This window comes from Fusarium oxysporum, chromosome 7 (genome assembly GCF_000149955.1).
Source record: "Fusarium oxysporum f. sp. lycopersici 4287 chromosome 7, whole genome shotgun sequence".
NCBI lineage: Eukaryota > Fungi > Ascomycota > Sordariomycetes > Hypocreales > Nectriaceae > Fusarium > Fusarium oxysporum.
In genome coordinates, this window is record NC_030992.1 from 1,109,421 (window position 1) to 1,120,869 (window position 11,449).

An 11,449-nucleotide genomic window follows, 5' to 3' on the forward strand; every position below is an offset into this window, starting at 1 on the left:
CAACCTCGTTTTCCCAACAAGAATCCACAAATGTCGGCTCAAGTCGAAACCCAATCTTCCAGCCAAGGCGAAGCTCATTCCGTCGATTCGAACTTCCTTTCCTGAGATGTTGCCCTGATGCAGCTTGCTTGCTCAAAGTTTGAAGCTGTGCTTCGATGCAAACCAACGAGGATTCACATCCTAACCACTAGGAACGACTTTCATGTTGATGATCTGCAGTCAGCTTGCATTTGACAAAGGTCTAAATGTGCTCCGAGATCCAATGCTCGCCAAGCTTCAACACCGACTGTTGGTTGTGCTCATGGAATGCCCGTCGTGCGTTGCGCCGTTTCAACAACTTCTCACGAGACAATCGGCCAGTCCGATACATGCATACCTAGCTTTCCAATAGTTTCTGATATTGGATACTATCTGCTATGCTTCATGCGTCCCCGAAACGTTTGGCCTGGAGACTCCCGATGCGGCCCGCAGGTGGTTTCCTTGCATGAGACACCGTTGGCTCTAAAAGTGATCATCCAGCACATTCCAATATTTGGGCGGCACCATTGGTCTTTGCCCTCAGCTAATGGTTTGGCTTTGACGCAAGCATGTAACCATTCCCCGCAAGATATAGACGAGCAACGCCCCGACCCCTTGCCAAGCAATATCAAGGACCTAAGGACCAACAGGCGAAACCTTGGTCAACCGATGATCTTCTTCATACTGGAGGTCACCAAACGAGTCGACCTACAGGTCAAGCTCGGACAATATTTGACCAGAGCAATGCAATGCAAGGAGAGGCGCAACGACCACCGTGTGTTGCTTGTGAGCACCTCATTTAAGGAATGAAAGACACGAGGTCAAGGTTTGTCCACATATTCGCATAACCTTCGATGCGACCTGACGAGACTTCCAAGCTCGAAGTCGTTATCTTTTGACAGGGGATGCAAATTTACGAGCGTAAATCCCATCGTATGTGAATGTCTCAATGTTTATCTGTAATACAGGCTTGTCCCGTTCTTCTAGAATAGATGGTTCACCAGTTCCACGGCTGAGGGTTGTCAACGCCTCAAGCTCCGTGCTTCCCGATATGGCAAATGATATTCAGCATGAAGAAAGGCAAGTATACTTCCAGAGGTTAAAGGGCTGTTTAGGAAGGAGTAATAACCCGGATCCGCTCTGTCGGAACGGTTGGGTAGGATTGTGTTGCTGCTAGTTGGTGGTGCCTGCCACGAACAATATGAAGTGGCTGAGTATTGTTCTTCAGCGCCCACCTCCAGAATGGGAACAGGAAAAATAGCCACAACTCCAACACCAACATCTTCACAATCGAAGCGGTGATATGTGATTGATATCTTACTTTTGTGTCATAATATGATATGAAAAAATCCCATATAAAGACAGCCAGTTCCCTTCGATAAGGGAGCATATCAGCAAGCTCTCAGCCTCAACTTGACGAGCAAACCTGCAATCTTCACATTGACATCTCTTTATAACTCAATTTCCATCACCATGTTGGTAACTAACTCCCTCAAAATATGAAGCCTTCTCCTCAGTGCCACCGCTGTTTTGACAAGCCCAATTGTCTTCGAATCTCTGGATGAGACCCCTGCCGACTGGCAGGAGTCCGACTCACCAGACCCTGATCAGATCATTGAATTCTCCATTGGCCTCCAGCCTGAAGATAGCCAGTCACTTGATACTGCTCTATATGGAGCCCCGGATCCCGACCATCCCAATTACGGCAAACATCTCTCTGGAGAATCTGCTAAAGCCCTCCTCAACCCATCTAACGAAGCTACCGAGTCCGCCAAGCGTTGGCTTACAGATGCCGGAATCCCTGAGCATCATGTCCGTGACGAAGATCTCAGGATTAGAGACTCAAGAAGATCGAGAGTCAGCTTCTCTAAGACATGGTTAGTTTATCCTCTAGAATAAATAATCCTATGCTAATACTAAGACAAAGAGCCAAACCCGGCTAAGACAGAGCTCGTTCCCAAGGAAGATAGCGGATCGTCCAAGAAGCGGCCAGAGGTGGGGAGTGATTGTAGCGACATGCTCTAAGAAAGCAATGTGAGGTGGCTACGATGGACAAGAGGAGGTCAAGGTGTATTCATAATTCGATTCAAGTTCATGTCTATGAGATGTGGCATCATTAACAAGAACATTCATTCTCACAGTAACTGATATCTCCACTCCAGCTTCTGTAGTGATGGCTGTAGTATTTAGCCAATATGTTTCAGGAATGGCTCTTAAGATCCAAAGACCTTGGTCCAGTCCTGCTTCTTCAAGTATTCCTCGGCAGTGCTAAGCTTAGGTGCAAACTTGAGCTAAACTTGGGTCAGCGATCACTTGACAGGAAAGAGGCTTGTGAACTTACATCGCGAGGATGAACCACAGTAGGGTCATCTCGACCCTCGTAGCCAAACTCATTAAAGTACGAAAAACAGTCAATCATCTCGCCCAACAACTCATCGGAAATACCGGGGGGGATAGCACCATCGTCCTTGATGGCCTTTGACGGGATACCAGTAGCCTTTGTGAAGGCAGCAGCGATGTCATTGGCGGATAGCCACTCTCTGTAGGCGATCAGGTTGTGGCCTGCAGGCTCATCAATGATGAGTGCCTTGACGAAGGGACCGGTATCCTCTTCAGGAGCGATGTAGGGGAACTTTGTGTCGACTTCAAGAGTTGAGACAAACTGAGCAACTCCGTCGGCATTCTAGACATGCGTTAGCTGGGTTCGCTTACTGTGAATAAATCATGGACCGACCTTGAAAGGCTGGTTTGGCGGCAAGAGAACGAAGTTGCTTAGAAAAAGTCCAGCTTGGTAGACACTTGTCTTGGCCCAAAGATCAGGATGCTCCTTTTGCGCATACTCTGTCGCACGAGCCTTACCGTCAAAGTGGTAGACACGAGTATATTTACCCTTAGACCACTTCTCTGAATGAGACAGAGACGAGAGGATAAAGCGCTCGAGCGTGGGAACTTTAGCAGCAATGTCAATGACATTCTTCAGCTGCTGTTCCTCATGCTGAGCGGCCCAGTCATTAAGGGCCTGACCAGGCTTAGTCTTGGATCTGTTGGACTCGTTATAATAGAGGCCCCAGAAGTCGCTGACAGCGAAGATGGCGTGAGCACCTCCAAAAGCTGAATTGAGTGAAGAAGGGTCGTCGAGGTCGGCTTGGACGACTTCAGCGCCCTTGGAGGATAAAGCTTTGGCTTTGGCGCTGGACGTGTTGCGGGTGAGGGCGCGGACCTTCCAGCCTGGTTCGGAGAGGAAGGCTTCAGCGACGGAACCACCTTGATTGCCTGTGGCCCCGAGGATAACGATGAGCTTTGAAGACATAGTTGAAGTTGTTATAGAGAGTTAAGTTAAGTAAAGTAAAGTGAATAGAATGCTGTTGAGTGATGTTGATGAGTGCTGTCCAAGTCGAGCGAGGCCCTTCTTATATACACAATCTCATGACGATCTGCAGCTCTGCTTTATCATCATTAACAGAGCCTCTTGCTGTCGCCATCGATTGTCATGTCGTTATTGAAGTTGTTGGCAGCGGATGCCGCTCTTGGCCCCATAATTGTCCGCTCTACCGCTCCGAGTGTTCCAGGAATAGGCCGGGTTGAGCGGAGAGTGGGTCCGGAGCCGGCGTAATAAACTCAATCTCATTATCGTGTGCATTATCGTCCTCTACTGACGGAGGAACCAACCCCCCGACTCTCCAATTCTTTTTCGTGAGCGTTAGCTGTGAGTGATTGTGTGAAGTGCTGTTTATCTGATCGGTGGTATTCACAGATCTAGCCGATAGACTTTGTCACTCTGGCCCTCGATGATTTAGTGGTGAACATGGCAGTCCGCAACAATTGATCACAGTGCTTTGAAGGCCAATTTCAGATATAATAAGGACCGCAATGGCGGTGCATATCGTCTACTCAGTGGCAGAGCAACTATCCTCCTCCGAACAGCAAAAGAAGTCTCATCATGGAACTCGAATACAAAAAGCCCTATGACACCAATCTTCCAATTTACAAACACTGCATTCCAAGGAAGCTGGTGATAGATGAGACCGAGTTTGATGAAGCAGTTGTTGACATTTTTGGAGCTTGGGACTTTAAATTCGTCAATCGCCACGACGCGACGGAGGACATGATCACAGTCGAAACAAACGATAAGAAATCGATAGACTTGAAGAAAGATCTGCAAGACAAGGGAGTTCTAAAGCAAGACTAGCCTTGTTGATAGCGAAAACTGGGGTATTTCTTCACTCGAATAAAATCGCTTGATTCAGCAGTGCAGCTGAGACGATGGAAATCTTGCTTGTATGCACATCCCTGGTTTGTGAAATTGATCACTATCGAGTCATATAGTGAAGATAATGGTGGCTATCAACGACTGCATCTTGATCATATGTCGAGCTTGGTAGAATGAGATATTAAGTCTGTCTTGAATTGAGTATAAATATCGCATTGACTATATATACTGACTTCTAACACCAACTACCTCACCGTCCTAGACAAAACCACGAAGCTATAAACAAACATTATCACCATGGCTCCCGAATACGAAACAACCTTTACCCGCACTCTTCCCTTCACGACCCACAAGATTCCTCAAGAGCTGGTAGAGAATGAAGAAGAGTTCTACAAAGCTCTCTGCGACAAATTCGGGGCTTGGACATGGGTTTGCGAGAGAAAAGAGGGGAAGTATGTAGTTGAAACAAACAAGGACGCGCCGACAGACTTGAAGAAGGATCTGCAGGAGAAGGGCGTCTTGAAGGGTGATGAGCACCTGGTTCAAGCCGTCTCTTGATTCAGAGCGGATATGAGGGTCGAGGCGGAGACAATAGAGAGCCCGCGCCAGAGATTCGCAATTCGGAACATTTGCTCAAAATGAATGATATCGGTTAATTAATTGTAAAGCCTTAAAAGTATAGCGCCGTTGTTTTGCTTGCCTCAGTGCGGGTGACATTGACATGAGCAGACTCGAGCGGCCCTTGTCCGCTCCGCACGCGCACGCGCCCGCGCCCCACTCCCGCTCCCCGTTCCGGGGCGGCTCTGGTAACATGGAGCGTTGGCCTGTATTCACTTCCTCCACGATACATACCTCTTGCTGACTCCCGCAAGAAGCCAATTCCCTTGAGCTATCCGATATGTAATCGCCTTGATAGCCTTTTGATCCTGTATCGACGGACTGGCCATGGGTCTGTCACAATGTTACCTATACTTGAATAGCATCATCTCTTATTGGAAGTTTTCGTATCCACCCCCGCGTCTCCTGTAGAATATATGTTATAGGCGGTATGATATCTGCCAACCTTTATGATCGAGCTGTTGCACCATAGCTTCCAGACTGAAGCGCAAGCTGTCACAGACGTCTGCCGATGAGCTGGACCACAAGGCCAAGTTGACATCCGCTCCAGTAATGAGACAACTCGTTTGACATGAGCTTTTTCGAAAGGAATAGTGCGATGTATAGAGTAGCACCCGGCGATGGACCTCCAAGTGAGAAGAAAAGCCACAATCAAGGACGGGTGTGCTTAAGAGTGACTAATTGTACACACCTATAGGCATGTGGCGAATGTTGAGGCACGAGATACGTTGTGCAGGTTTGTTCAAGTCACTAGTGGTATATTCTTAACCAAATTTCCCTGATTCCTTGAAGATATTAAAAAAAAAAAAAAAAAAAAAAAACATTGAAGCCGTGTAGTGTTATACAGTAGGCAATCCCAATTTGCCCTGATCCTTTATGCCAATACACCTTTACTCCGTTAACCAACCTCATTACAATTTCATATTTTAGTGTCTAGGCTCAAGAATGTCTAAATAATCGCCGCATAGGGTCGAAAAGGAAATGTATGTCTCGTTCTTGAAGTCTGTCAAGACACCACCGAGTTGATCCTCTGGTGCTCCTGAATCAGGGTATACTGTCTTGTAAACCCACTTGCGTCCATCGATGAGCTTCTCGGTAATGGGCTCATCTTGCCTGGTAGCTTTGAAGCCAGCCTGTAGCAGGGGAACGGCGTAGGGGTGGAACCAGTACTTCTTGAAGTCGGAGATGAGGTTTCGCTTACTGCATGTGGCGTGGTAGAAACCGAAAATGCTGCGTGTGGCGACGTTTGTGTCGAGGTCTAGGCTGCCTACCCAGTCACGGGCGGACATTGTGGCCACCTCGGCGGGGAGAGATTTGAAGACTTTGATGAGAGATCGGTAGACATTTGTTGGCATCTGGATGCGATAAGGCTTGAAGTTCTTGCCCACGTCGTAGACATCCTTGGACATGGTCGCCGTGTTGTCCGAGTTGTTGTAGTTGAGCTTGTTCATCCACCTATGGGCGAAACATCCAGTCTGCACGAAATCCGACTCGAAATCGATGGCGGCATGGTACTCGGTGATGTTCTTCGTTTCGACAGCAGTGGCGTTGTCGCCAAAGCTGGCCATCATGGACTCATTCTCAATCTGCTCAGCGCGCGAGAGCTCCTGGCGCGCATAAAGTCTGGCAAGGTAGATCTGGTCCGACGTCTTGTATTTAAAGTTGGGGTCGAAAGTCTCCTCCAAACTGGCAATACCAGCGTTGATAAAGTTGCGCAAATCTCCGACAGGTCCAATGACACTTCCTGAATTGAAGTACTTGGCGTCGCGATATGTGACATCACCGCCGCCAGTCTTGGGACCATAGACATTACGAGGGAGATGCGATCCGGGGATCTTGGTGCACTGTGCCTCGTTTAGGGCTGGCCAACACATCTTGTCGGCACCCCAAAATAAAGTTTGCTTCAGTCCGCGTTTGTGGGCTTCTTCAACGGTTATGCCAAAACGGTCAGCCAACCGGCGGTCGGCATCAGCAGCAACCTTAAAGTAGCGCTCAATCACAACCTCAACGGGCAGCTGGGCCATAACATCGTATCCATCTCCGAAGAAGACGAGGTCGTCATCGTCGCCGCCTTGGGGAAGTTCGTCGAGGTACTTTTTGATCGAGTACAGCTTAGCTGTATGCGCGGCGGAAGCGTTGTATTTGCCCTCGCCCTTCCAGCCGACCATGTACGGAGCGGGATATCGGTTAACAAGGGCGGAGGTAACGATGGCGCAGAACATATCATTCGGGTTCGAAGCGGGCAGCAGGAAATGCAGCTGCGACGTCTTGATGACCTTCTTCTTGGGCTTCGAGGGCGCATGGACCGATGGTGAAGCCCCGGTCGATTTGGATCCGGACGATAACCCATGTGTAGGTGTCCACTGCGGAAGTGTCAGTTTACGAGGCAGCAAATGAGGAGGCCGGAACCCACGGCATCTGAATAAAGATAATAAGTCTCAAAAAGGATAAAAAAGACCAACACGCATGCAGCCACCATCGCCGTTCGGCGGTATGGCGATGTTTTTTCCGACATGGCAGCGATGGCCATCTTTTTTTAACAAGAAGCGAATGAACGATGCAAGAAACGACGGACCCAGATTCAGAAGAGGAGACTTAAAACATTGCGTTAAGTAAGGATCTCCCCAGGTAAATATAGATAAAGATAGGGGTTGCGTGTTAAACTTGATCAGGGAGAGAAATCGATAGTACACTACGTAGTAAGGGGGATGGCGTACAATACCCCACTTGTCCAATTTCAGATCTGATGTAAGCTCCAAGATTCGCTGCGCAGCGGTCTTGTCAGCGTGCCATGGCGTCCTTAGCACGCCCGTTGGCGTTTTTTAGTGCAGCCGGTACAGGTACAGGGTCTCATTTCACGTGATGATAGCGCCTGAGCCAAAGAGATTCACCCTCCAAGAAAAAAACAGCCGGTCTAAAAAGTGGACGAGTATGACGAGAGTTCAATTGATACGAAACTTCAGCCCTGTTTGGACGTTACAGTTACACTCTAATTTATAGCCTTGTTGGGTCCCGCACCCTGTAGCATCGACCCTATATGCCGATCAATCCTGGAACGAGATTGAGATTGTCTATTCCTTCAAGTTTCAGATTTTTCCTTCCGTTTTCATGTTGGCCCTGGACCCCACTCTCTTCCAACCGATTCAGTGATGATGGTGCCTGAAGCAGTACCCACAGTGGGGTAATTCGCTATAAATGCATGATATCCGCAAAGAGTCTGGAAGCAATCTAGAGAGAGCTTTGAACCCTCAGGGGATACGAAGATAGTTGGTAGGGTATCATTTCTTCTAGTGACAGAAGAATGTTTCAATCATGACGATATAGAAATCGCTGGCCATTCCTGCCCTCTGGCCGAGATACCCGGTAGCCTTGTTGCGACGGCCGCTGGAATTCTAGGATAACTGGCTTTGGCGTGTGTTGATCATAGGTAGGTCCTGAATATAGCGGTGGAGGAGTTGGGTCATTGTGTGATGTAGTTTGTAATTGATAGGAGTTTGCATCCTTTTCAGATGTCGAGTAGTATTGGTTTGGCGAGTTTGTAACTGAGTTTCCTGATAGGAAGCTCTTGATATGGTTCATGACGATCGACATGGTGCAAAGTCAGATTTGAGCAGGGTTTATTTTGAGATGATGAGAGGCGGTGATGCCAATGACGAAGTGGTAGTGACGAATACAATGGAATGGTCTATTCGAAATACCATCTTCTTAATTGAAGACTGGGACTTTATATAAGACAAATTCGTTATTTTTGGAGTCGTTGTCTCGACTGATCAGCATGATCATCTACGTAGCCTCGATGTTACTCGTCGTGGCTTAGCTCGCCCAATATTCCGATTCCGGCTTATCCGCCCCTTCACCACTCGCCAGCTCGCCAATCGCAAAGGGCGAGTGAGGCTTATCCTTCAACACGCGTATCGAATTGGTGTGCTGCGGAATCCCGATAAGGCTGACACCCTTCAGATAGTGCGTAAGATGCGCCGCAGTGGTCTCAATTGAGAACAGTCGCTCTTTTGGGAAACGGCTTCGACCGCGGTAATCCGACTTTCTATCAATTACCCCGAAACGGAGTCCGGGAGCTCCGCGGAGGAATCCGTTGATGCTTGAGTTTGTGTAGAGTTTTAGAGGTTATACTAATTGATGGAGACGAAACTCAAGATGAGGGTTACTTTCGGCAGTTTCAGGAATTGCGTCATCCAAGATTTACCTTCTGAGTATGCCTGTAATGACTATTCAATTCAAGCTAAGGAACAAAACCCCCCCTTCTCAGGCCTTTACAGGGCGATACACAAAATAGTCGAACTCTGCCGACTTGCCATTGCCGTTCAGGTCCGAACAAGCCATACCAACAAATGCACCAGTGAAAGAACCCCCAGAACCTCGAGGGCCACAACTGCACTCGTCTGAAAGTTGAGAAGCGTCCAAGACTGGTCCATACTTCCCGAGTGGCTTATCTTCAGTAGAGTAATAGAACTGCAACTCTGCCTCCCTTATAGTGAGCGCCAATTTGACTTTTCCTGCTGGTGGGAGACTAATCGGATCAAGATGGTGAATTTGAAGTGACCCCGTAGGCCACGATTCTTCCGAGCTCATGATGGATAAGAGTCTCCCACCATCTTCATTAGCTGTGATGTGAAGATAGAAAAAGTTGAAACGGCTGTAATAAGCAGTGAGACCGGCAAATTCGCGTTCGTTCTCAGGCTTGAAGTCGATAACTGTCTCGGCGTCGTAGGAGAAATGGGTTTGACGACGAGCTACGAGGGCTTGTTCGAACCAGGAGCCGATAGCATCACGCCCGTAAAGAACCAGTTTTCCATTTGTAGAAAAGATTTTCTCTGGCTCTGGCGTGCGAAGCCACTGAAAATCGATAGGCAAACCACCGTCAAAAGTGTATCGAATCTCTCGCCAGTGCTCATCTTCATTTCGTGTACCCGGCACATCAACCAGTGTTGAAGGAACCGGTCCATTCTTGACATACAGCCAGTCATCGTCTTTCCAAAATGCTTCCTGAATGGCTGCCTCCCGTCCAAGAACACTGCGGCGATTCTGTGTTATCGGTCGACTGAGAAGATGAACCAGATATGTTCTTCCGTCTGGTGTCTCAACAAGATCACCATGCCCTGCGCGTTGAAGCTCCGCTGATGGAGACCCTCTTGAAGAGAGAATGTACTTGTCCGGGTGCAGCTCGTAAGGGCCCCAGATACTTCGAGATCGAGCAAGAGTGCATGAGTGATCGTATGAAGTTCCACCTTCGGCTGTGAGAAGATAATACCACCCGTTCCGTTTATAAATGTGTGGTCCCTCCGTTATACCAATCTCAGTCCCATCAAAGATCTTCTTCTGCGGACCAGTAAGCTTCCCAGCTTCTGGGTCAAACTCCTGCAGCATAATGCCACAGAAATGGTCTCTGTTCGGAAAACGGTGGTCTCTTCTCTGATTGACGAACCACTTTCTACCGTCATCGTCGTGGAATAGTGAAGGATCGATACCTGAAGAGTTGGCATGAATTGGGTCTGTCCAAGGACCATAGATGGACTCAGAGGACGTGATATAGTTCTTCAAGTCCCAGAATGTTCCGTCCTTTCTCTTAACGTCAGTATACACAAGCCAAAACTTCTGACCGTCGTGTGAAAGACAAGGTGCCCAGATTCCGCCACTATCTGGATCTCCTCTCATATCCAAAAGACCTTTATGATCCAAAGGACGAGTGATAAGTTTCCAGTTTGCAAGATCAGTGGAATGATGAATTTGCACGCCGGGAAACCATTCAAACGTCGACGTGGCGATGTAATAATCATTGTCAACTCTGATTATCGAAGGATCTGGATTGAATCCAGGCAGGATAGGATTGCGAATTGAAGGCATCTTGGTGACTCTGCAGTCTTGAAATTCAAAAACAGTTCAAAAGCCTAAAGCGAAGACGGATTGACTGATGCAAGAATTTATACCTTGACCCCGCATGCACTCTCTATCAATAGTCCAACAGCGAGAAGTTTAACCTGAGGAGTCTGATTGACCATCAGGGCCAAGATATATGGGCGTAATTGTAGATCCATCAGACCATCTCCACACTCTCGCGGAGTATCGCTCCTAAGTTGTACGCTAAGAACTGTGCGAGATGTTGTAATAAGCACGATTTCGTGAAATGTTCATTAATCTCTACTGATGACGCCTTTTGGAAGACAAATCCAGATCAAAATAGATTAAAAACCTTGCTTCAAGTATTCTATATTCTGTCCATCTTTGGAAAGAGTCAGATGCCATCGACCTTGGCGTTGAATATCTTATGGCATATGTATTCATCGCGGAGTATCGCTTGAAGTTACGAAGCATGTACCTCAAATGAGAAAAAAAAGGAAAACAGAGACAGCGACAGGAAACAATCAACCAGTCCAGTCAAGGTACAACCGCTTGTGGTTTGTCCACATTTCTCCGGCGACTTAATGCCCACCGTGACCAAGATGTCATGCCAGAAACTACCAATCAAGTCACCCGGAGCCCCTTCATGTTGATCCAGGGTCCTATCCCAAGTATAACCTTGGTTACGGGAAATTATCTGAAAGCGGTAGAGATTGTCGGTTCGTCGTAGCTGCACGGAGACAGAAA

The 11,449-nt window shown here is 47.9% G+C and overlaps 5 protein-coding genes across 5 annotated transcripts; 2 read left to right on the plus strand and 3 right to left on the minus strand.

Moving 5' to 3' along the window:
• Positions 1-1,088: 1,088 nt before the first annotated feature.
• On the plus strand, positions 1,089-1,917 carry FOXG_05060 (uncharacterized protein; the record flags this gene model as incomplete). The annotated part of the gene is made up of 2 exons (XM_018383163.1): positions 1,089-1,102; positions 1,524-1,917. The coding sequence occupies 2 exons, from the start codon at positions 1,089-1,091 to the stop codon at positions 1,915-1,917; spliced, it is 408 nt and encodes a 135-aa protein (XP_018240042.1).
• Positions 1,918-2,006: 89 nt separating this feature from the next.
• On the minus strand, positions 2,007-3,563 carry FOXG_05061 (uncharacterized protein). Its single transcript, XM_018383164.1, has 3 exons — positions 2,753-3,563; positions 2,360-2,701; positions 2,007-2,309 (listed from the first exon to the last, which is right to left on the minus strand). Exons 1-3 carry the CDS (start codon positions 3,326-3,328, stop codon positions 2,232-2,234), a joined length of 996 nt encoding a protein of 331 aa, XP_018240043.1. The 5' UTR covers positions 3,329-3,563; the 3' UTR covers positions 2,007-2,231.
• A 962-nt stretch (positions 3,564-4,525) lies between these two features.
• Positions 4,526-4,905, plus strand: FOXG_05062 (uncharacterized protein; the record flags this gene model as incomplete). Its single annotated transcript, XM_018383165.1, has 1 exon — positions 4,526-4,905. One exon carries the CDS (start codon positions 4,526-4,528, stop codon positions 4,784-4,786), a length of 261 nt encoding a protein of 86 aa, XP_018240044.1. The 3' UTR covers positions 4,787-4,905.
• Positions 4,906-5,578: 673 nt separating this feature from the next.
• FOXG_05063 (uncharacterized protein) lies at positions 5,579-7,621 on the minus strand. The gene is made up of 2 exons (XM_018383166.1): positions 7,260-7,621; positions 5,579-7,209 (listed from the first exon to the last, which is right to left on the minus strand). The coding sequence occupies exons 1-2, from the start codon at positions 7,374-7,376 to the stop codon at positions 5,773-5,775; spliced, it is 1,554 nt and encodes a 517-aa protein (XP_018240045.1). The 5' UTR covers positions 7,377-7,621; the 3' UTR covers positions 5,579-5,772.
• A 1,488-nt stretch (positions 7,622-9,109) lies between these two features.
• Positions 9,110-10,786, minus strand: FOXG_05064 (xylan 1,4-beta-xylosidase; the record flags this gene model as incomplete). The annotated part of the gene is made up of 1 exon (XM_018383167.1): positions 9,110-10,786. Exon 1 carries the CDS (start codon positions 10,706-10,708, stop codon positions 9,110-9,112), a length of 1,599 nt encoding a protein of 532 aa, XP_018240046.1. The 5' UTR covers positions 10,709-10,786.
• Positions 10,787-11,449: the final 663 nt, after the last annotated feature.